Here is a 21,241-nt window from a genome sequence, read left to right on the forward strand (position 1 = left end):
TTTTTGTGCTCTTATTTATTGTTCTCCTCAGTCTAAGAATCGTCCACACCTGCGTGGGGAATACAACGTCTATAGCACTTTTCAGAGTCATGAGCCAGAATTCGACTATTTGAAAAGTTTAGAAATTGAGGAAAAAATTAATAAAATAAGATGGCTACCCCAACAAAATGCTGCTCACTTTCTACTTTCAACAAACGGTAAGAGGCCTTGGACTTTGTTTTAGACTATATGCCCACGCGTGGTTTTCAAAACTGACGACGTCTTTTTAACTCCTGGCAGATAAAACTATCAAATTGTGGAAAATAAGCGAAAGAGATAAACGGGCAGAGGGTTACAACCTAAAAGATGAAGATGGGCGACTCAGAGATCCTTTTAGAATCACCTCTTTACGGGTATGTGCGACCACAGTTCAGACCCGCCTCTTTTTATTTTGCCTGTGATGAATGAGTTTTAAACGTTTAAAATCGATTAAGTGATTGTTCTGCGTTTTCTTTTAGGTACCAGTTCTGATGCCAATGGATCTCATGGTAGAAGCAAGCCCACGGAGGATCTTTGCAAATGCGCACACCTATCACATTAATTCCATTTCTGTAAATAGTGACCATGAAACTTACCTCTCTGCAGATGACCTAAGAATAAATCTATGGCACTTGGAAATCACAGACAGAAGTTTTAGTATCCTTTTCTTGATCATATATATAGATATATAAGATATCAGTCACATGCCTCATAGTTTGGAGTCTGTATCCTGTTGAAAGAGAAGGCGGTTTGTTCCTTTAACGCTGCTGTCCCAGATATTGTAGACATCAAGCCCGCCAATATGGAAGAACTGACAGAAGTAATCACAGCTGCTGAGTGCCATCCACACCAATGCAATGTATTTGTGTACAGCAGTAGCAAAGGCACCATCCGCCTGTGTGACATGCGAGCAGCGGCACTCTGCGATAGGCACTCTAAGTGTAAGCTTATGGCTCAATGGAGGATAGTAGGATTACCTCACTTGCTCTTTCTAAATGTAGTTTTGGGAACCATTCTCATTTTTCTTTTAATGTGTGTGTGTGTGTGTATTTTTAGTCTTTGAGGAACCTGAGGATCCAAGCAGCCGATCCTTTTTTTCAGAGATCATCTCCTCCATCTCAGACGTGAAGTTCAGTCACAGCGGACGCTATATGATGACACGTGACTACCTCTCCGTCAAGGTTTGGGACCTCAACATGGAGAACAGACCAGTGGAGACGTATCAGGTGCGTAGATCTACTTCTGCAGGGGTTCATCTCTCTGCACTTAGTACAAATATATGAAATGTAAATCCACTACAACTATTATGACTTTTATCTATCATTTCAACAACATTGAGTAAGTAACAGTAAATAACTGCCAAATTTAGTGAATTTTATTTATTTTAATTTTGTTTTTGTTTTTTAAAGAAGAGAAATGTATTTGATGACGGCTCCATTGAGATACAAATAATCAAAGTAACATTAAGCTAGAAAAGTCTTGAAGAAATGCTGGTGTCTTATGGGGACAGCTATATTATCCCTAAAATGTATCAACTTCGGACTCTAAGACCCTCTGGGAATCTACAGTAAAAGTACTCCAAAAACATATATCGAACATGCTAACACTAGCATGTTCCTATTGATATCTAACACAATGTTTCACTAAAGTTAGGTACTCCGTTCTCGTTAGCTAAAATGCTAGTGTAAGCTAACAAGCTATTACTAGTATGTTGGGTTATGTTAGCTAACCCTGTCTGTTGTGCTAAAAGCAGTATGTATTCACTGTCTTTGGCTAATATGCTAACAAGTGCATGTTAGCCACTTTCAGCTCTGCTCATTGAATTTATATGCTGTCTTGAGCTACAATGGATCAAAATGTTGCCTAACACAAGTTCTATTTACTATGAAAGTCATGTGTGTTTGCTATATTTTGCTACAATAACATTAGCATTCAATGGAACACTATCAGGTGCCATTGGTGCCCAAGTCCAATCCTATAGAGCTAACATTCTGCGACTTTTGGACGCACACTTAAATCAAATGCCTAAATTCCTTCATCAGATTGAGATGCATCTGAAAGCTGCAGGATGAGTAGCTCTTGAGGTCTGGGCTTAATTATTCCTGCTTGACAACATGCAATTCACTCCTCTCCATTTCTTGCTTTTTCAGACAAAAAGCAATAAGTTTAGAAATGACATGGGCTATACATTTCTAATAGGTTTTGTGTCACTGCTTTAAGATTTTAAAAGCAATTGTATTTTTTAAGTCAAACATTCATGTTTATTGAAATGCTTTGTTTCAGGTCCACGAATACCTTCGCAGTAAGCTCTGCTCCTTGTATGAAAACGACTGCATCTTCGACAAGTTTGAGTGCTGCTGGAATGGCAGTGACAGGTAAACAAACGTCCTCCCTGCTGCAAGCAGTTATTGTTCCCCTGCTGCCGCTTTAGATCTTTCAGCATCATCGACCCACGAGTCGCTTTGTGTTTTTTTTTTTTTTTTTTTTTTYTCCTTTCGTTTTACGGCGAGACAATCAATGCGGATAATCCGTTTTTACTTCCTCCACCAGTGCCATCATGACCGGCTCCTACAACAACTTCTTCCGAATGTTTGACCGCAACACCAGGCGGGACATTACACTGGAGGCGTCCCGGGAGAGCAGCAAACCACGGGCCACGCTCAAACCCCGCAAAGTGTCCACCGGCGGCAAGAGGAAGAAGGACGAGATCAGCGTGGACAGCCTGGACTTCAACAAGAAGATCCTCCACACTGCCTGGCACCCCAAAGATAACGTGATAGCTGTGGCAGCCACCAACAACTTGTACATTTTCCAGGACAAAATCAACTAAAAACAACAAAAAAAAAAAGATATTTGGGGCTCCAGAGGATAGGGCTTTTACCATACCTGTGTAGTTAAGCCTACTACTTGTCTATCTGTATAAGAAGAAACAGCCTTGTTGTTCCTCCTGGTGAAGAAATTGAAAGCACGTGTCTACTTTTTTTTTTGCCACAGGAGGTTGATCCATAGGCCTGTTTTATTTTCGAGTCTGAGCTTAGGTTGTTTTTTGCCTTTGGCACCAGGGCAATCAGCACGCCCCTCCCCTGACCCAGAAAGCCCAATTCGGGTCTAATTGATGGAATGGCACTTCCTAGAGGTCAAACCCTTGAACATTGCTATTTTGTGTTGACATTTTAAGCCTTCATTTCATGATTTAACGACAGAACTCTCGGAAGTCCTTAAAATGACGTCTTGTCAAGGTTGTATTCATCTTTCAGAGATTTTTGGGCCCTGAGAAGCACGGGTGAATAGGCCGGTAGGCCTAACTGTAACATTCCCCCATTGGTCTCGTATTCAGGCCAAATTACTGCTGGAAAAAGGCCCATGAATTTGAAAAGTGGACTTGTTTCATTTCCTCCCTTCCCGTTCCCCCTCCCCCGTTCTCTTCTTTTTATCCCCCAGTCAATACAGCAACGTAAAATTCACTGACTGTATCTACTCAAGTACACCTTGTCATCGACATAATAAAAGAAACTAAAACTACAGATGTGTTTTTAAATTTAGAAGTAAGGTATTAAAACATGTTTATTGCTTTGCATGTTTTTATGTTGTAGAGAGGTGGAGAAATGTCCAGTCACGCCACTGTTTTTTTTTTTGTTCTTTCTTTTTTTTGTTTCTCGAGCAGATCTACGTCAAACTTGTCGAAGAAAAAACTATATTTGGGGCAATCGGTTTGGAAATTACTGTCAGAAAATGTCTGCGTGAAGAGATTAAAGTCCTACTTTTTGACACTGTTTTAGGATGCAGACTGGAAACTGAACGGCACAAAATAAAGAGTCCAGGACAAAGGGAATCTGCAGCCTTAATACCTACTTCAACCAGTGACAGCTACGAGTTGCGTCCCCGAGCGTTATACGAACCTCATGTGCATTATTTGTAAATCCTATTTTATAGAGTTTTGTCCTCATACACTGCTGCTACACGTGGCTGTCTATGAAAACACACAAAGGAGGAAAATTGCACACCATACATACAGTTTATGTGATAGAGTGCCTCCAAATCTTGTAATAAGTAGAAAACAGACAGGCCTCATACATGTGCCCTTTTTTGTTTTTTTTTCCTTTTTGTTTTTTTTTCTATTTGATTAGGGATGCCACCCAGATCTGAACCACATACTGCAAACGTGGATCTTTGTAGTTGTGAATGCAGACATGAAGGTTGACTACACAAAACGTATACTGATGACGTTACAAACACATAATAATGCATTGTCTTTGTCCATTGATTCCTAACATGGTGGCAATGTATTCACTTGTTTATTATTTTGACCAAAGTTCAATAAAATTTTAATTGTGTTCATCTGCATGTTTTCCTTTTCTTTTCTGTTATGCGTGGTAAAGAGTTGTTTTGGAAGTCCACCAGGCACATTAATGTTTAATACAAGCCTCCACACTACGGGGGTCCAAACGTTGCACAATTCAATAGATCCCAACACATTTAAAAGCAAATGTAGCATTAAATATGTAAGACATGAAATATTGATAAAAATATATATATATAAAGATGCATTTTACTTTCCAAAAAACATAATTATCAGTAATTATTTTCACTGGTTCTGAACCATTAAGAGTCACTGATGTGGGTCACTACCTGCTCATTGGACAAGAGTGTTGAGTCCAAGCATATATGTGGGAAAGTTTAGTGGTGGGAAAAAGTGCGAGAAAGATAACTGCAGCCTTTAGAGAATTATGAATCAAAGCCTATTAAGGAATTTGGAGATTTACAATTCGCTAACTTCACCTGGAGTCAGGAATTGAAGAAACATCATACACAGACGAATCTAGAACTTCGGTCACATTTGCTGTGTGAATCCGAACTTGGACTGTTATTTCACGGTGCACTGCAAAGCAAAATCTATCAGTCAGATATGGTTTTGTCATATAACCTGTGTAACATTTAATAATCTATATGTTAGATTATTGGGAATAACAAATACACTTGCTTATTTATTTATTGAATGTACTTCCATCCATCCATCCATCCATTTTCTTTCACCCTTGTCCCTCAGTGGGGTCGGGAGGGGTGCTGGTGCCCATCTCCAGCYAACGTTCGGGGCGAGAGGCGGGGTCACCCTGGACAGGTTGCCAGTCTGTCGCAGTGAATGTACTTCCAATTTCCTTAAATATCTAACATTTTATTATTATTACACTTAGCTGTTTCTGATCAACACTGAGCTAACAATTTTCCTATTAAATTTTGACACCAGGCTGGTCTAAGAAGAACAAATTCAGCATGTCATAATAAATTAAATCAGATTTTAATTAAATAAAAAAAAAAAGTGATTTATATTATTTATATATATAATATATATTTGTTCCATAGCATGCATGTGCAAGGAGCGGTAAGCAGCAAAACGATCATCTCAGTTAGCAGTGAACACATCATGGACAGGGTGATTGGTTGTGGTGCATTCAACAACACAGCAGTGAAAGCTCCTCGGCTCTTCATGCTGGCATCGGGCAATCAGTCAGAATCACAGGTCACATGGCACAGCTCCCAATTTAATAAGGCATGCCAAGCTGGTCGTAACGCGGCGTCCCTGAACGCATCGGCACCTCGCTCAGTAGGTGTTGTGGGAAGTTAGGCGCTTCCCAATAAATATCCTGAAAGTAGAGAAACATTTTTATGTTAAAATAGTCCTTTACAAATGATTAAGTTCAAATATTACAGGAGCTTCTAAAAAAAAAAATTGAATATATTCAAAGTTTATTTATTTTAATATGTCAAAAAAAATGAAACTGATATAGTTTCAACGTAATGCTTAATTTAGTTAGTTATTTCTGTTCATTTTGAGGATTATGGCTTACAGTTAATAAAAAACCAAAATGGAATTGAAAAAAAATGTTTTCAGTGAAGAGACAAAAATAAAAATTTTCCAAAACAGAAAAACTGCACACTACAGTGCTGCACACTCAGCACTTGAACCAGGGATATTTCACAACTTTCTGAAGGGAGCCATTACCTCTGTGGCTTTTGCACCAATTCCTACTAGACTTTTTCCTTCCACTCAACTTCCTAATAAAATGTTTGGATGTAGCACTTTTAAAACTTACCTTTCCTGGCTTACTCTTCTTGTTGGGTGTGTAAGTAACTGCTGGACAACTATCAAGACAGAAGTCTTTTCATGATTGTGTAGGCCATACCACAACGTTTTCCTAAGGAAAGTCATTTTCTTTCCATCGAATTTGACAGAAATAATATTTGAAATACACTACGCTGTGTAATAAATTTATAGGTTATATGAGCTGAGCTTTTCGAATTCCATTTGTGAAATTCATTAACCTATCAGTAATATTCAAATTTATTGAGATGCACCTGTGAACTGCGTAAAAATTAATGAGGCTCCACGACATTCCCAGAGTCGGAATATAAATCCTACCGCTTACCCCAAGCCAACAGCGAGAATGTGAGAGATGATTAACGAGGGAAGGAATATCTTCAGAAAGTCGGCGGAGAGGATGCCGCCCTTCTTCATGACACTGGTGTTCCGTATGCTGAGCGAGGTCGAGCGCTTGGGGTTCTTCAGCAGGAACTCCCTGCAGAGCAGCACATTAATATTTCAGTCTTTTTGCATAGATTAAAGATCAGCTATTTCTGGTTTAATGTCATGCGAACGCCTGTGCTCACACAGATACCTCCGTGAAGTCAGCAAATCACAAATATGACAGTGTGGGGAAAATGTAAGCAATCTAATTTGGGTTAGAGCCCCGAGTGTTTGTAGTTAAAACTACACTAGAGCTATGACAGCCTTGACTAAAATTTCTTCATTTAAAACTGAAAAGTAACGATTACTCTAGCGGCTAATATCGTGTTTATTACAGTTACGGCAATGCTTTTCACGGCATCTGTTTATTGCTGCTGCTCAGTCACCTTCTCTTGGGATCTGAAAGGGTTTTGAATGTTTTTGAAACTTTTCAAACCTCTGTATATCTTGATGACAGCAGCCAGTCTACACACCTCAGTGAACAGCAGTGCCCTAAGTCAGTGTTTTTCAGCCCTGCTCCTCAAGGCACACTGCCCCTATGTTTAGATGTTTACCTGCTTCAACACACCTGATTTCAGTTGACGGCCGATTGCCAGGCTTTTGTTGAAGGAGGCATGTTAAAGCAGGGAAACATGCGGAGCAGTGTGCCCTGAGGGCAAGGGTTGGGAAACACTGCCCTAAATGTTCAAACATTTGTGTTAAAAAAAAAAAGAAAGAAAAAAAAAAAACAGCTCTTTACTTTGGCGGACTGTTCTCGGGCCGACTGGACCAGTCCCATATCCAGTCGGCATTTTTCTTCATCAGACTCTCCACTTCACGTCTTCTCTCTTGAAAGTCTTCATCTGACTGGAAAAATAAGACAGCAATGAAAACCGTCTGCGTTTTAAAACGATACGTGAGCAACGGATGATTTTCAGGGTGTACAATGGCTATGAAGCCCAAGATTAGCGTTAGCAGTATTAAGGCTGATTCACTTGCATAAACTAAGCCTGAATGCACAAATAAGAACCTCCCTGTACAGGAATGCTGGAGTTATTAGGACACATTTTCTTGTTCCTGCTTTGACATGTCAAACATAGTGCTGCTACAGTCTTGAAAATGTGTACCATATTATATTACACCGCTTGAACATTTTGTTACGTTATAACCACAGAAATTGGTTTTATTATAGACCATCATGTGAGAATGGAAAGAGTGTGGCACCACACCACAAAAAAAGAAAAAAGAACAGAAAGTCTGCATTTTTGCAGAGAGAAAAACCATTAGAAGAGTTGTTTAAACGTCACCACCAGCGATGTAAGGGACACAACAGGAGTTCTGGTCAGATGTGACCAAATTTAAAGACGCTGGCCTACAAGCAAACTGATGTGCACTGCGGAAAACTAACTCGACACCTCCCTTGAACGCACCATCGCCAAGTGAAGCACGGTAGAGGCAACATCCTCTGTGGTGATATGGAAAAGATGGATGGAGTTAAATACATGGTAGGCGTGGAAGTTAAAAGGCTTTAAAAGACTTGAAACTGGAGTAGCTGTCTCAGATGCTATCTGACTTAGGTTGAGCTATTTTGTAAACACAAATGGGCAAAAATCCCAGGCTGCAGACTTGCAAAGCCGACAGTCACATACCGCAGAAGACCTCCAATTGCAATTGCAGCACAAGGTGGTTCTAAAAACTATTTTTCAGTTGAATGTGGGAAAAAAAAAAAAAGATCAAGGAACATTGATACATTTTTCAGGAAATGTACAAAAAACTAAGTCGTTCCAACATATTCTACCTGAGAGCTGTTTCCCTCTGAGCCTCTCCACAGAAGAAGGGGAGTCTGTGATCTGAGTGGGCTGTTGCGGAGAAGAAAATACATAACAGAGACGTGAACACACCCGCAGCAGCAGCTTCTTGGGTAATAGGTGTTGCACAACCAACGTTGAAAAAACAGCACTGACTCTTCTTCCTCATTTTTTATTTTTTTTTTTATTATTATTTTGCAGACCAACCTGTTGCACTGGGAACTTCCTTTGGAGCTGCTCCTGCCTGACTCGTGCTGCGCTTCTAGGAGCATTTTCTCCACGTCCCCCTCCTGACTGGACGTGGGAATGAGCTCCTGGCTTCCTCGGTGACTGGTACCTTGGGAGCCAGTTCCACTGAAATGCAGCTCTACCCAGGAACCTTAGGATAGACAGTGTCTACACATGAATGTTCGTTATCCTTTTTTTTTTTTTTTTTTTTTTTTTTACAGGCGTATTGGTAACAACTCTCACGAAGGGTAAAATGCACAGCAGAACTAACAGTTCACACTCTGAGGGGGAGGAGGAGGGGGACACCATTAAATATAGACGCAACAACGCGTTTCTAATGTTTTATATATCATTAGCTTTCAATACTTTACCTTGCAAACTCTCGTCAGATGAAGCGTCCTTTTGAAGCGACATTTGCGCTGTGCCGTGTGACGAACTTTAATCGGAAACACCAGCTTTAAAGGCCTGAATTGTAGGTGAAATGGTGGCGAAATGTCCCCAGCCAGCTGGAGTCTCAACTAGCACAATAACAGTGACGCAATATTTTGTTTATCCGAACTGGGATTGGCTCCAAAAAAAGGAGGGCACGTATAAAACGCACACCAAGTTCCAGTATGACATCAGAGACAGTGCGCATGCGCAGGGTCACATCTACGCCTTCTGAATACCCTTTCAGTTAAGTTTAAAGCATCACGAATGCATATTAAGATTTGGTAAATTATCACTGTAGCAATATAGAAGAAAAAAAACGTAGCTCATGTCAGGTTTATTTCTTTGTGCAGGTTTGTTGAAATATTGCAGTTCCACTCAGCCGCCTGAAGATGGCAGCAATGACTCATCACTGTCATGTTCTTCAGAGTTGTAGCTGCACTGGCACTTTCCAAACTGTCAACATTTGAGCGGGGGGATAGAGGGGGGGGTTAAAAATTCAACAATTGTTTTAGCAAAGTTAGTTGTCAATTAAATATTAATTATTAGAGGTTATATTCTTTAATGTGTTCGTTATTGTCTTAACTTTTGGGTGGGGGATGAGATGGGTGTAAATAAGATTGGAAAAAAAGCTCAGTTTTAGATGCAAAGCAGCTAGAAGAAGCCGCCAAAATACTGCAGAAGCAGCTGCCATTGTCAAAGGTAGTTTTACGCAGAGCTGACTCAGAATACTAATGCACATTAACTTGCATCATTTTCTTAAGGCTTTAAAATTATTTGCTACTTTGTGTTTTTCAAACACATGGTTTCTCTATGTACTTTGACTTTTGTTGCAACATGACAACCTATGGGGAAAAAAGGGGTCTGAATACTTTTGCCAAGCAATTACATACAAATCAGTTACGGTAAGTTTTGATGTAACTGTGACAGGCCTATTAATGGAAGTGAATTAAAGTTTTCAGACACACAATGAGAAACATTACCCGTCATACCTTTGTTGAAGAAGTGCCCAAGTGTATGCTCCAATGTGAAAAGGTAAAGTACAGATTCATTGTTCATTAGTTCTTCATCAGGCAAGCCCAATTTTGAATCTGGCAAATGTAATTATTTTAGCTCCCATGGAGATAAGCGTGACTGATTATCCTGAGAAAAAATGTAATTATTTCTACAATAGAGAGAGCTTCTTATTATTCTGAGATGTGGGTTCCTTTTCCACACAGGAATACATTTATTTAGGCAGAGAGAACTGTTAAGACTATTTTAAATTAATTTTGTAAGTGCAGCAAAAATAAATGGCTGTGATCAACATCATACAGAACATTTTGTCTTTTGCTAGCAATATAAGTATTGATATTATTTTTGAATAAGACGATTGCCAAAAATGGAAGAAGCCATTCTTCTTTTGGGTGAATGGTGAAATAAATGAGGAGTAAGTGGTAGAAATTAAGGAAAACCACTTTTTGTTTTGTATCAGTACAACTCAGAATGTGACAATTAAAAAAAAATGTAATGCATTTATTTTTCCTTTGGATGTTTTTCAGCAGAACCTCAATTTATGGCAAGCCATTTTTAACATTTAGTTACCAAAGCACCTGAAATATTTAGACAGCTGTATAATTCAAAGTCTGTTAAATACCAATTATTTGAGATATGGTCACGTTATCCCGAACTTTACCTACAATAATATCCTGAAATAATTCCATTGCTTTTTTTACAGCTTCAAGAGAAACATACTGAATGATTAATCCAAAGAAACAACAAAGAAAACCATAGAAAGATACACTATGTAGCCTTATAATCATTCAAATTAATAATTAAAATAGCATCTTATCAAAAAGTCTGAACCTTGTTTAGAAACGTCTCTCTCAGTCTTTGCAATGTTTTCATTTTATGGGCTAATAGAACATTGAATATTAATGCCAACTGATTTGCATGTTGCAGTTATTATGACACATCTTTACATCACTTAATAAAATGTCATTAGGTACGACTCAATACCAGCTTAGTAGGTTTACTTTGTTCTCTGGAAGTCTTTTAAGATGAAATAAAGTAAAGTTGACACCTTTACCAAAGCTGTCAGAGCTTGTTTAAACGTCTCTGTATTCAGCTAACTCTTTGTGTGTCTGGGTGTGCTGTAGATGACAGCTCATCAATAGATCCCCCCCACCCCACCCCCCCGGCCCCCCCCACCCCCACCCCCACCCCTACCCCAACCCCAACCCCAACCCCAACCCCAACCCCAACCCCTAACCCTAACCCTAACCCTAACCCTACCCCTACCCCTAACCCTACCCTAACCCTAACCCAACAGTTGACTGGTGAGAATAGATGAAGTTCACTAAAAGTAAATAGAAATTGATGTTTATGTTGACTTTGTATGTCGGATGCTGGCACTGCCCAAACGCATGTGCGTATATGGGAGGATGTTGTGAGCAAAACACCAGGAGAAAACAGAGCGGAAATGATAATATTAGCAGGACTGATATAATAAGATAGCAAACTCGTCAAGAAATTTACACCAGGTAAATATTTATTTATTTATTTATTTATTTATTTATTTATTTATTTATTTATTTATTTATTTATTTATGTATTTATTTATTTATTGTTGGTCAATCCATTTTTAAGATCATGGATTATTCTAATATGTTTGTTATCCTTTTCAGTTTAACTTTCAGATTTTGTATGCCCCTTTGCTTAATCATAGTTTGTTGACTATACATGTTTAGTCAGTGAATATTTTAGTAAAGTGTCTACTGGTTAAAACTATATGCTAGCTTTGCAACATATCAAGATTCATTTTAATTTCAAGGAGTTGAAGTTGTGAGTTTTGCTGTGGATTAAGGCAGACTTACCTTCACATCCACCACCATGTAGATCATCACCTCTCGGGAAAACTTGCTCCATTTTCTCCTTGCTCTTGAGTCATTGAAATGTGTTATGGCTCGTATTACAGTAGAATACATTCGCAGCTGCCCAGGAGGTAATTTGGTTTCTCCTACATATAAAATGGACACCTTCCTGTGCTTATACCATTTTATGCTAAGTAACTAACCGAGAGTACTCAGCTTGTATAATTTTCTCAAATAACTCCTGCATGCATTATGCAGTTTTACCTTATTTAATCAGCTTTTTCCTACTGAAATGAGTGGCCATTTGTAGTAGGTAGAACTCTCCCGCAGCTTCATAAGGAGTGTAGAGTTTTGTTCATTATTTTTGTTTATACAACATAAGAAGGGGATTATGTGGTACTAAGGTTTGTCACATCACCTCTGTGGCCTTTGTAATTTTACCATACTTTTCCAAATAAGCATTTTGAGCAGAAAACGAAGAAGAAGCCATAGCAGCATGAGAACACAACTGTCCTTTTTAAATCTGCGTAACAAACTAAAACAAGACTGAAAACCTTTAACTTAGCATATTACAGGCTTGTTAAAATGCTGAGATGTTTGATTTCTGATACCAAATTCTATGCCATCCACATATTCTGGCTCTTTTAATTCCCAGTGAGGTCCTCTGGTCCCCGAGGTGTTCTTCTGGAGATCAAGAGTGGCCTCCAGTCAAAGCAGACAAGAAACATTTGGTTGTGGAGTCCTTGAAGATTTAATCAGATTCAGAAAAACCTCGCTGATCCCTGCAGGGAAACTGTTTCGTAAGAACTGCTCAAGATTGTGGAAATATTCAAATTATGCAGAGGTGCAAAAAAAATACATGAAAGCACTGGGGTACACTGTCTCCACTGGGCCTGTTAGGGGTTATTGTCAATCAGAAGATGACCTAAGGCGAATTAAGATTTCTTTGTGAATTAACAGAGGCCAAGTGCATGGTAAATGAAAAATGTAAAAGAAAAAATATTATGCAAATCATGTATTTTTTATGGGTCTAGGGGCGTAGAGGGGGAGATAGCCAAATCTATATTTTAGAAGTCATACTATGATGTCTGTTATTTCTAAATAAAAAATAAACAACAACAACAACTCCAGTTTCACAGGTGTCTTACACAATTAAAAACCGGGTTAATTGTTAATTTTATATGCAGCAGCAAACCCTCGGGAATGGAAGAAATATGAAACATTACAGGGTCTTCCTGCCGCTTGCAGTCCTCAGAGTCAAATGATATTATCTTGTGTCTTTATCATGGAGGAGATCTAATATACCCCAGTGTGCCTGGCGCATTCAGATTAATAAATAATAGATGACTTACCATTAAATTAAAAACAGCCTATTCATCTCATGCTTTAATTTAAACTTGTTAGGGCTTCTAGACAACTCTTGTTTATCTGATGGCTCTCTAACTACTTCTTTGAGAGTGTGGCAAATAGAAAAAGCGTATGGGTGATTTCTTTAACGCAAATGGTTTGTTTTTTTTCTGTCAGGTCAGAGATTTGGAGGCTTTAATCAAACATCTGGCTAAAATAATCATGATCCAGTTTGTTGGACTGGAGTAGAAGCTAGAAGGATCATCTTCAATCCACACCGATTACCATTCTGAACCACTCAATGACTTCTTCCACAACATGAAGATAGAACAAACAAAGAAAAAAAAATATATCTGCTCATTGTTGCTACTGTCAGTGGGCTGTGGTAATAATACAGTCAAACTTCTCTATCCAGATTGGCAGTCCAAGTCCAAGCCAGCTCTTGCATTCACGCACCACAGGAGTCCTCAGAACGGGCTAATCATCCAACCAGAGGTGTGGTCTGACAAGTGTGTGGGCATGTCCGATTGCACAGAGGAAGTAGATGACGATGTTGTTTACTGATTACTGTAGAGAAATGTATTATCATAACTAAAATGGCTTTCACGTTTGAGATGGCAAACATTTGATCAGTCTATTTCAATACAAACACAATATCTCATCCAGGGTTTAATACACAAATTAGTATCTAAACAATGACTAGCAAATAAAAAAGAATGTTATATGCGTATTGTTTTTTTTTTTTGTTGTTGATTTGCTCAGGATCCCCATTAGCTGTCGTTGTGACAATGCCTACTCCTTTCTATGGTCAACATAATAAAAACACATTTAGTAAGAGTTTAATCCAAATGGGATTGCAAGGATACTTTTGAAGGAATTTGAAGAAAAGTATATTATGTAGTTGAAAGGTCAAATCTGAGGAATTTTTGTATACTAAGGCAACTGTTTCGAGCTAAATTGACCTAATCTGCATTGGATCAAATTTGACCCATTATTAGCAAAATAATACAAAGTGGGTTGTTTCTTAGAGTGCAAAAAGTTTTTTTTTTAAATATTTGAGTAGAATAGAACTATGAAAGGGAGGGGACTGACACGGAAACTGTGTGAAAGCTGTGGGAACTCCAAATGTGAGTAAGTGTTAAAGATAGTTTTACAAGTTGAGCCATCATGGGCATAAATCGTGATGATCTGCGGTCTTTGCAGAAGGAAATTAATCATTGTCTCAGTGAAAGTGGACGCATGTGTACTTTAGCTATTGCAACGGCAGTTTGTAGTTTGTAACCAAACATAAGTTGCATAAGTTACTGTAATTTGATATGAGACAAAAAATACAGCCTAAAAACATGCAGGGCTTGAAATAGTGCCAGTGCTATTGTGGTTTAACCAGACCAACTGAGCACATCCGTTTATATTACGACTGTTTCATTAATCTTTTTGGGGAAGACAGTAATGTTCATTTTGGCATTTTAATCTCCCAATTGCTTGATGTTGAGCCACTTCAAATTGTAATTTATGCAAGGCAGCTGCTCAAGCAGTGCAGCAGACTCCAAGAGAATAGCCATTTTAATTAAAGGAGGCATTCAGAAACTAATCACAGCAGTTTATTTTTATTTTTTTCCAAACACACTGATATGCAATGAGCCAAAACCAAACAAGATATATTTCTCTTGAATTCCTCGTAGTAGTAAATATTTCATACTTCTTTAAATTTGTTCCAAAAACAGACCAAATGTCTACTTTATCTCTCCATGAGTACCTTAAGATCTATTCATGCTGCTGTGGAAATACATTCATGTTGCATAATTAGGCTTTGCCACAAAACCTCAAATACTATTTTCTCATAATGGAATATTATGGAAATTCTATTATGTTGTATTTTAATCCTTTGAGAAATGGCTGAACCACGGGAATCTTACGATACCAGAATCCCAGAAAGCAAGTCCTGGGAACCTCTCAGTTATTTGTAGTAAAAATAAATAAATAAATAAAAATACATGACTAAAAAATATATTTTGTAAGTTACAAACAAATGATTGACTATAAAAAAAAATCAATCTGAATCTAAAAAGCTAACTAAGTGGAAAAAAAAGCACAAACTATGAGAACTTTCAGCATGAAAAGTGCACAAAAATGGACAAGAGACGGGGAACACTGATAACTCTCAAAGAACAAAAAAAAAATACTGATAAGCTGCTGGATATTAACCTCACAGCGTAATTTGCAGAAGACGCTCATATTTCTATCCATGCATGAGTTCTGTTTGACTCCAGGGGAGGATTTAATGATATCCTGATATGAGGGGCTATAATTCATAATAAACTGTGTTCAATACTGTCGTGTTACTCGTCCCTCCCAGGGATAATTTTCTGTTCGTATAATTGTCTTGTTCTAGGGCTTGTTATGAGGGAGTGAGCTAGCTGTTAGGGTGGAGATAACATCCTCCTCTGTACAGATTGCTTCGGGGGTGAGAAGGGGGCGCAATTGTTTGTAAAGCCATTAAAAGACATGTACGATAGTTTTCAGAAAATTTACAATGTCGCTTGTTTTCTCGGTCTCACAGTGAAAGACGCTCAGTTGTCTGGCTGCCACAATCATTGCATATCATGCTGCAGATAATTGGAGCTAATAATTTTTTTCTTTTTCTGCTCCTTTGACAAAGCCTAATTATCAAAGCAGAGTCACATCTAATACAGAAGCCAAAAAGTCATTTATTGGGGTTAAACATTGGAACAATCGACCATGTTCTTGTCATACACCATCGCAGCTAATCATGTCTACAGAGACTTTTAAAAACTGCAGCCTGTTAAATATGTGAAGCATATTTTCACTTTAGCACCTTGAAATAAACAACAGCAGGCTTTACTATTCAAATTTATTTGCATTAAAACGAGAAGAAATATATTTCTAAAAATATGAAAGGTGGAAAGCATGGAAACCATCAAGTAAATTGTCAATTTCAGGTTTTTTCATAAAAAAAAAAAAAAAGATGTCTGCTGTTATGCAAAATCACTGACTTTCTTGAAGAAATGCAACCTGGTGCAGGGTTGGCCCCAGAAATAGCAAAATTTGATTTACAAAAAAAGTAGGGGCGGGAGGTGCAAGAGCTCTTAGCATTTTTATTTATTTATCCTTTTTTTGTTGTTCTTTTATAAAGATTTGTCTTAATTTATGCTCTTTACAAATGCTCACAAATAGCAAATTTTAAAGAATGTTTTTAAAAAGTTAAAATTTTGAAGTGAGATGAACTTAACCCTCCTGTTATGTTGAGGGTCAAATTGACCCATTTATTATTATTATTATTATTATTATTATTATTATTATTATTATTATTATTATTAATAATAATAATAATAATAATAATAATAATAATAATAATAATATGCGATGCAAACTCTAGCTATACAGAGACTATGTAGATTTTCATTGGAAAACCAGCTTTAGCATCTCCAGAGAAGAATTAGGGTACAAGGGCGATGCTTACTACGGCGAACGGTCTCAGGGGGCAAAACGTAATCTGTGAAAATTTACAGTGCCCTAATAAAAAGGGAAAAACTGTTGTCCTCTTGAGTACTTTGCACAAAAGTGCTGAAATCATCACCTGAAAGGACCAGAAAACAAATCCTTTAATACTGTCATAAGGGGTGTAGGTAACTTGGACACGGTTACTGGATCACGTAGCACCATGCGAATGACTGAACACTGACAAAAAAATTTTAAAATATAATTTTGATGTTGACTTGTCTGTGTAGACTTTCCTAGGGGAGATTAAAAATTAAAATAGTTCTGTTTTGTGAAAAACAAGTGAATTATCCTCATTCAGCCTTCATTTCTAAGCGGTAAATAACATCATTGCAGTAAATATTGATTGAAATTGTTAGTACTGATCAGATATAAAAATGTTTTGGGGAAAAATTTTGGATTCTGACATTAGTGCATTTTTTTTTTAAATCCCTGGGTCAACTTGAGCCAAGAACATTGCAGCTGCACTTCAGAAATGAACATCATCGCAGAGTTAAACGGCACGCTACACTTTCTTATATTTTTATTTGTACTTTTTATTCCTTTCACTTATCAATTATGCAAAAAAAAAAAAAAAAAGAAAAATCCTAACAAAATATGTTGAAGTTTTGCAACCCACTTTAATACCCAATACGAAGCAAATGATGTCAGGGTCAAGATAAATACAAATAGTCAATTTAATTGTCGGTTTGCTAGTGAACTGTGAAAGCATACAGCTGTTGAATCTAATTTAAAGCTGATTTATGGTGTTGTGGAGGCTGGGGGCTTGAATGAAAATCCCTCCATCCATCCATTTTCTTTACACCCTTGTCCCTTTGTGGGGTCAGGAGGGCTGCTGGTGCCTATCTCCAGCTAACATTCCGGGCGAGAGGAGGGGTCACTCTGGACAGGTCGCCAGTCTGTCGCAGGGCAACACAGAGACACACAGGACAAACAACCATGCACACACACTCTCACACCTAGGGGCAATTTGGAGAGGCCAATTAACCTGACAGTCATGTTTTTGGACTGTGGGAGGAAATCGGAGTACCCAGAGAAAACCCACGCATGCACAGGGAGAACATGCAAACTCCATGCAGAAAGACCGGGGCCGGGAATTGAACCCAGAACCTTCTTACTGCAAGGCAACAGTTCTACCAACTGCGCCACTGTGCAGCCCTTGAATGAAAATGAAGCTCCAAATTAAAATGATTAGGGCCCCTTATAGTCTTGGGCCAGCTCTGATGAGGTGATTTATGTAAGTGTCACAGGTCTGTTATGCATCTTTCTACCATTTAATTCCCCTTACTGAATCACTACCACTGTGGGGATATTATACAGTTGTCAGAAATAAATAATGTGCCAAGTTAGGTTTATTTACAAACTTTGAAATTTTAGGAGATTTATACCATTGCCGCATGCAGATATTAGTCATGTTTTGATGCATCTGTGTCGTTTTAAACTTGTAATCTTCAAGACAATATTATAATTATGATAAACATGAACATTTAATGTGTAACATTTTTCATAAATAGCCACCCACAATGTCACAGTTATACAATATCAAAACTCTAAACTAGCATGCTGCAACATTGTAATACAGATTGCAAAACAAGCACAATGCACGTTTTTTAAATTACAAACCTCCTGTGTTTCTTTTGCAAAGGATTTTTTTGAATGATTTTCTGAAGTCTTTATTGAATATGGTGTATATCACCGGATTTAGTGAGCTGTTGCAGTAGCCGAACCAGAAGAAGGTCTTGAACAGCGTCTCTGGGATGCAGCACGTGTCACAAACTGCTGCAAGCGTGTAGGTGAAAAAAAAGGGGAACCAGCAAAGAACAAACACTCCCACGACCACGGCCAGGACGAAGGTGAAGCGCCTCTCCCTGTACTGCCTTCCCTTCCACTTACTCGCCCTCGCCGAGGACAGATCCTCTGCCTTTGTACAAGTTTCTTTAGATTTCACCTGAGTCGCTTTGGGTGTTCTCCCGCTCCTCTTTTTCATCAGGGAACACAGGAGGTTTTCATTCCCATCAGAGGAGGACGGCTCTTCCTCCACGTCCAGCCCGTAGACCTCTTCCCCGTCTTTCAGCTCATCCATTTCTTTTTCTTGCTTTTCTCCGGGGTCCAAGTCAAATTGGGTGTTCTCTAAGTTGCCGTTCTCTCTTTGCCGCTCTCCTGGTGAGGCTCTGGTTCTTTTCTTGGCAACCTGGTAGATCCGGACATACACCATAATCATGATGACACAGGGTGCAAAGAAGGATGCAATGCTCGAGAATATGATATACCATTTCACCTCATTGATCTTGCACGCAGGGTTGTCCTTTCCTCCCTCCTTCTTTGTCATTGTGATGAGTGGGGGGAATGAAATCAAGGCTGCAAGCGCCCAAACCAAGCAGATCGTGCATTTAATCCTGCGGGGCGTCCGTTTCAGGTTGTACTCGATGGCTTTAGTGACAGACCAGTACCTGTCCAGGCTTATGGCGCACAGGTGAACGATGGATGAAGTGCAAAAGAGAACATCCAAAGCCAGATGGATTTGACACCACGCCGTGCCAAAGTACCAGTAACCCATGAGTTCGTTTGCTAACGAAAAGGGCATCACTAAGGTGGAAACCAGAATGTCTGCGCACGCCAGAGAGACCAAAAACAAGTTCTGGGGTGCCTTCAGGACCCGGCTCGTCATCACAGCGATCACTACCATGACGTTGCCAAACACGGTTAGTAAAATGAGCATCCCCACCAGGGTGGTGAGCATCACTGAGGTCTGCACAGAGAAGGGCTGCTTGCCAGGCAAAGTCTCGTTTCTGCTGGTGAGGTTGAGGCAGCCCATCAGGACGAGTAGTGGCGTCCAAAATAATAGTCTGAGTTGTGTTCACTGCGAGCCAAGGAGAAACTGTGCTCTCCCACTGCCTGTTCAGGGGATTCTCTAAAGGAAAACAGCAGCAGAGAACGGTCTCTTCATTTTGCTGAGATTGCTGAAGAAGTCAATAGTTTGTTTCTCCCTTTGAGAGTAAAAAAGTATAAACACAATAACCATGAATATCTCTTTGTGTTAAAGAGACAAGATCTATTAAAAGTGATTTAATGCATTCCAGCTTTTACATAATTCTCTTTTTTACTCAGTGCTGGTAATAGTAATAAGAAATATGAATGCACCTACCTTTACTACACATTTTAACTCCCTGGAAGCCATATCATAAATCATCCATTTTCCTTCAATTCCTGACTGAAGCAGGTCTCTTCATCTGTTGCAGTTGTAGTGAAGCTCGTGTTTTCAATGGGCTTGATCTGACGCTGGAGATCTGTGATGCTGCCTCCACTACAGTGAGAACAGGAATGGGAGGAGTTCAACTGCTGAAGACATAAAAAGTGATTCGGTGCTGCTTCCAGACGCCTAAGTCATTGGTTGATTTTTGAGGATAATTATGTTGGTGATTTATAGAAGCAATTTATGTGCACTATTAGATTACAGTGTTGTACAAGTACACGCTATCGCTTTGAGCTTCTGTGTCATAAGCCAATCATATATCTTGAAAGTAAAAAAAAAAAAAAAAGATGGAAATAATGGCTGTCTTTGGAGAGAGGATGGGGGTTATTCAGTTTTTCACTAATTGCACTTAGGGCCCAGATAGAGAAGACTGTTGACATACAGCCTGACACAGATTAATCTAATCTTATTTTCAGAGCAGAACTGCATTAATCAAAAATGAATGGGTTTGATTAATATACTAAACTTTTATAAAGTAAGTCAGATACAACTTATATTTTAAAGCTGGTACTTGTGTCCAGTGAAAGAATACACATATGGGATCATTTTAATTTATGTTTTTAGAAACTTTGTTCTTCTTGTGCTTCTTATCTGATAATGTAATTTTTATATAGTTTCTCTGAATTTATGAAATTTTGCTTATTTTTCAGTGCACATAGTTTTACATAATAAGCTATGTATTTTTACTCATTTTGTTTTTTGCAGCACCTCTACATCACATTCCAGTCCAATGTGTGACATTCTGGGTGAATGAAGCTGTTGCTGAGCTCAGCCTTGCTGCATTAGAGTACACATATCTGTTGGACGTTTTTATATTCTTCACTTTGTATGTACAAACTTCAGCGTCTATGGGATTTTATGTGATAGACTAACACAAAGTATTTCATATTTGTGAGGTGGAAAGAAAACGACTTTCCAATTTTCTTTTTAAGAGAAAATCTAAAGACAGTCATGTGCATTTATGGCGGCTCTTATATGGTACTCTGCAACTCATCTTTTGCAGCAGTTACAGCTGCGAGTATATATTTCTAGCAGCTTCTCTAATTTAAAGAGTGATATTCTTTAAATTCTTTGCAAGCTCAGTGAACAAAGTAATTTTGAAGTCTTGCATGGGAACTGGAAAACTGTGATTAAGCTATTCTAACTAATACATTTGCTTTGATCTGAACTATTTCATTATAACTCTGGCAATATGTTTAATGTTGTGACAAAATGGGTTTTATACACTTTAGTGTTTCGGAGAAATGATGTGGAAGAAAATGTGGTTTTACTTGTGACAACTTAG

General features: G+C 38.5%; 3 protein-coding genes across 4 annotated transcripts in view; 1 reads left to right on the forward strand and 2 right to left on the reverse strand.

Annotated features, from left to right (window-relative positions):
• Nucleotides 1-4,360, forward strand: part of LOC103476772 (protein phosphatase 2, regulatory subunit B, delta) — a 7,819-nt gene extending 3,459 nt beyond the window's left edge. The window contains exons 4-10 of the mRNA XM_008429341.2: nucleotides 32-197; nucleotides 280-392; nucleotides 498-675; nucleotides 795-959; nucleotides 1,075-1,244; nucleotides 2,302-2,393; nucleotides 2,569-4,360. Coding sequence (XP_008427563.1) covers nucleotides 32-197; nucleotides 280-392; nucleotides 498-675; nucleotides 795-959; nucleotides 1,075-1,244; nucleotides 2,302-2,393; nucleotides 2,569-2,848 — 1,164 coding nt within the window. The 3' untranslated portion in view covers nucleotides 2,849-4,360. The remainder of the gene's footprint in view (nucleotides 1-31; nucleotides 198-279; nucleotides 393-497; nucleotides 676-794; nucleotides 960-1,074; nucleotides 1,245-2,301; nucleotides 2,394-2,568) is intronic.
• Nucleotides 4,361-5,297: 937 nt separating this feature from the next.
• Nucleotides 5,298-9,154, reverse strand: bnip4 (BCL2 interacting protein 4). The gene is made up of 6 exons (XM_008429342.2): nucleotides 8,928-9,154; nucleotides 8,536-8,707; nucleotides 8,319-8,379; nucleotides 7,281-7,387; nucleotides 6,444-6,593; nucleotides 5,298-5,660 (listed from the first exon to the last, which is right to left on the reverse strand). Exons 1-6 carry the CDS (start codon nucleotides 8,968-8,970, stop codon nucleotides 5,618-5,620), a joined length of 576 nt encoding a protein of 191 aa, XP_008427564.1. The 5' UTR covers nucleotides 8,971-9,154; the 3' UTR covers nucleotides 5,298-5,617.
• Nucleotides 9,155-17,826: 8,672 nt separating this feature from the next.
• LOC103476774 (alpha-2A adrenergic receptor-like) lies at nucleotides 17,827-19,991 on the reverse strand. Of its 2 annotated transcripts, XM_017308805.1 has the most exons (3): nucleotides 19,849-19,991; nucleotides 18,982-19,690; nucleotides 17,827-18,894 (listed from the first exon to the last, which is right to left on the reverse strand). In XM_017308805.1, the coding sequence occupies exons 2-3, from the start codon at nucleotides 19,516-19,518 to the stop codon at nucleotides 18,319-18,321; spliced, it is 1,113 nt and encodes a 370-aa protein (XP_017164294.1). In that variant the 5' UTR covers nucleotides 19,519-19,690; nucleotides 19,849-19,991; the 3' UTR covers nucleotides 17,827-18,318. The 2 variants fall into 2 exon arrangements, with proteins under 2 accessions (XP_017164294.1, XP_008427565.1); XM_008429343.2 differs by having other exon boundaries at nucleotides 17,827-19,690.
• Nucleotides 19,992-21,241: the final 1,250 nt, after the last annotated feature.

This window comes from Poecilia reticulata, linkage group LG15, assembly GCF_000633615.1.
Source record: "Poecilia reticulata strain Guanapo linkage group LG15, Guppy_female_1.0+MT, whole genome shotgun sequence".
Taxonomy (NCBI): domain Eukaryota; kingdom Metazoa; phylum Chordata; class Actinopteri; order Cyprinodontiformes; family Poeciliidae; genus Poecilia; species Poecilia reticulata.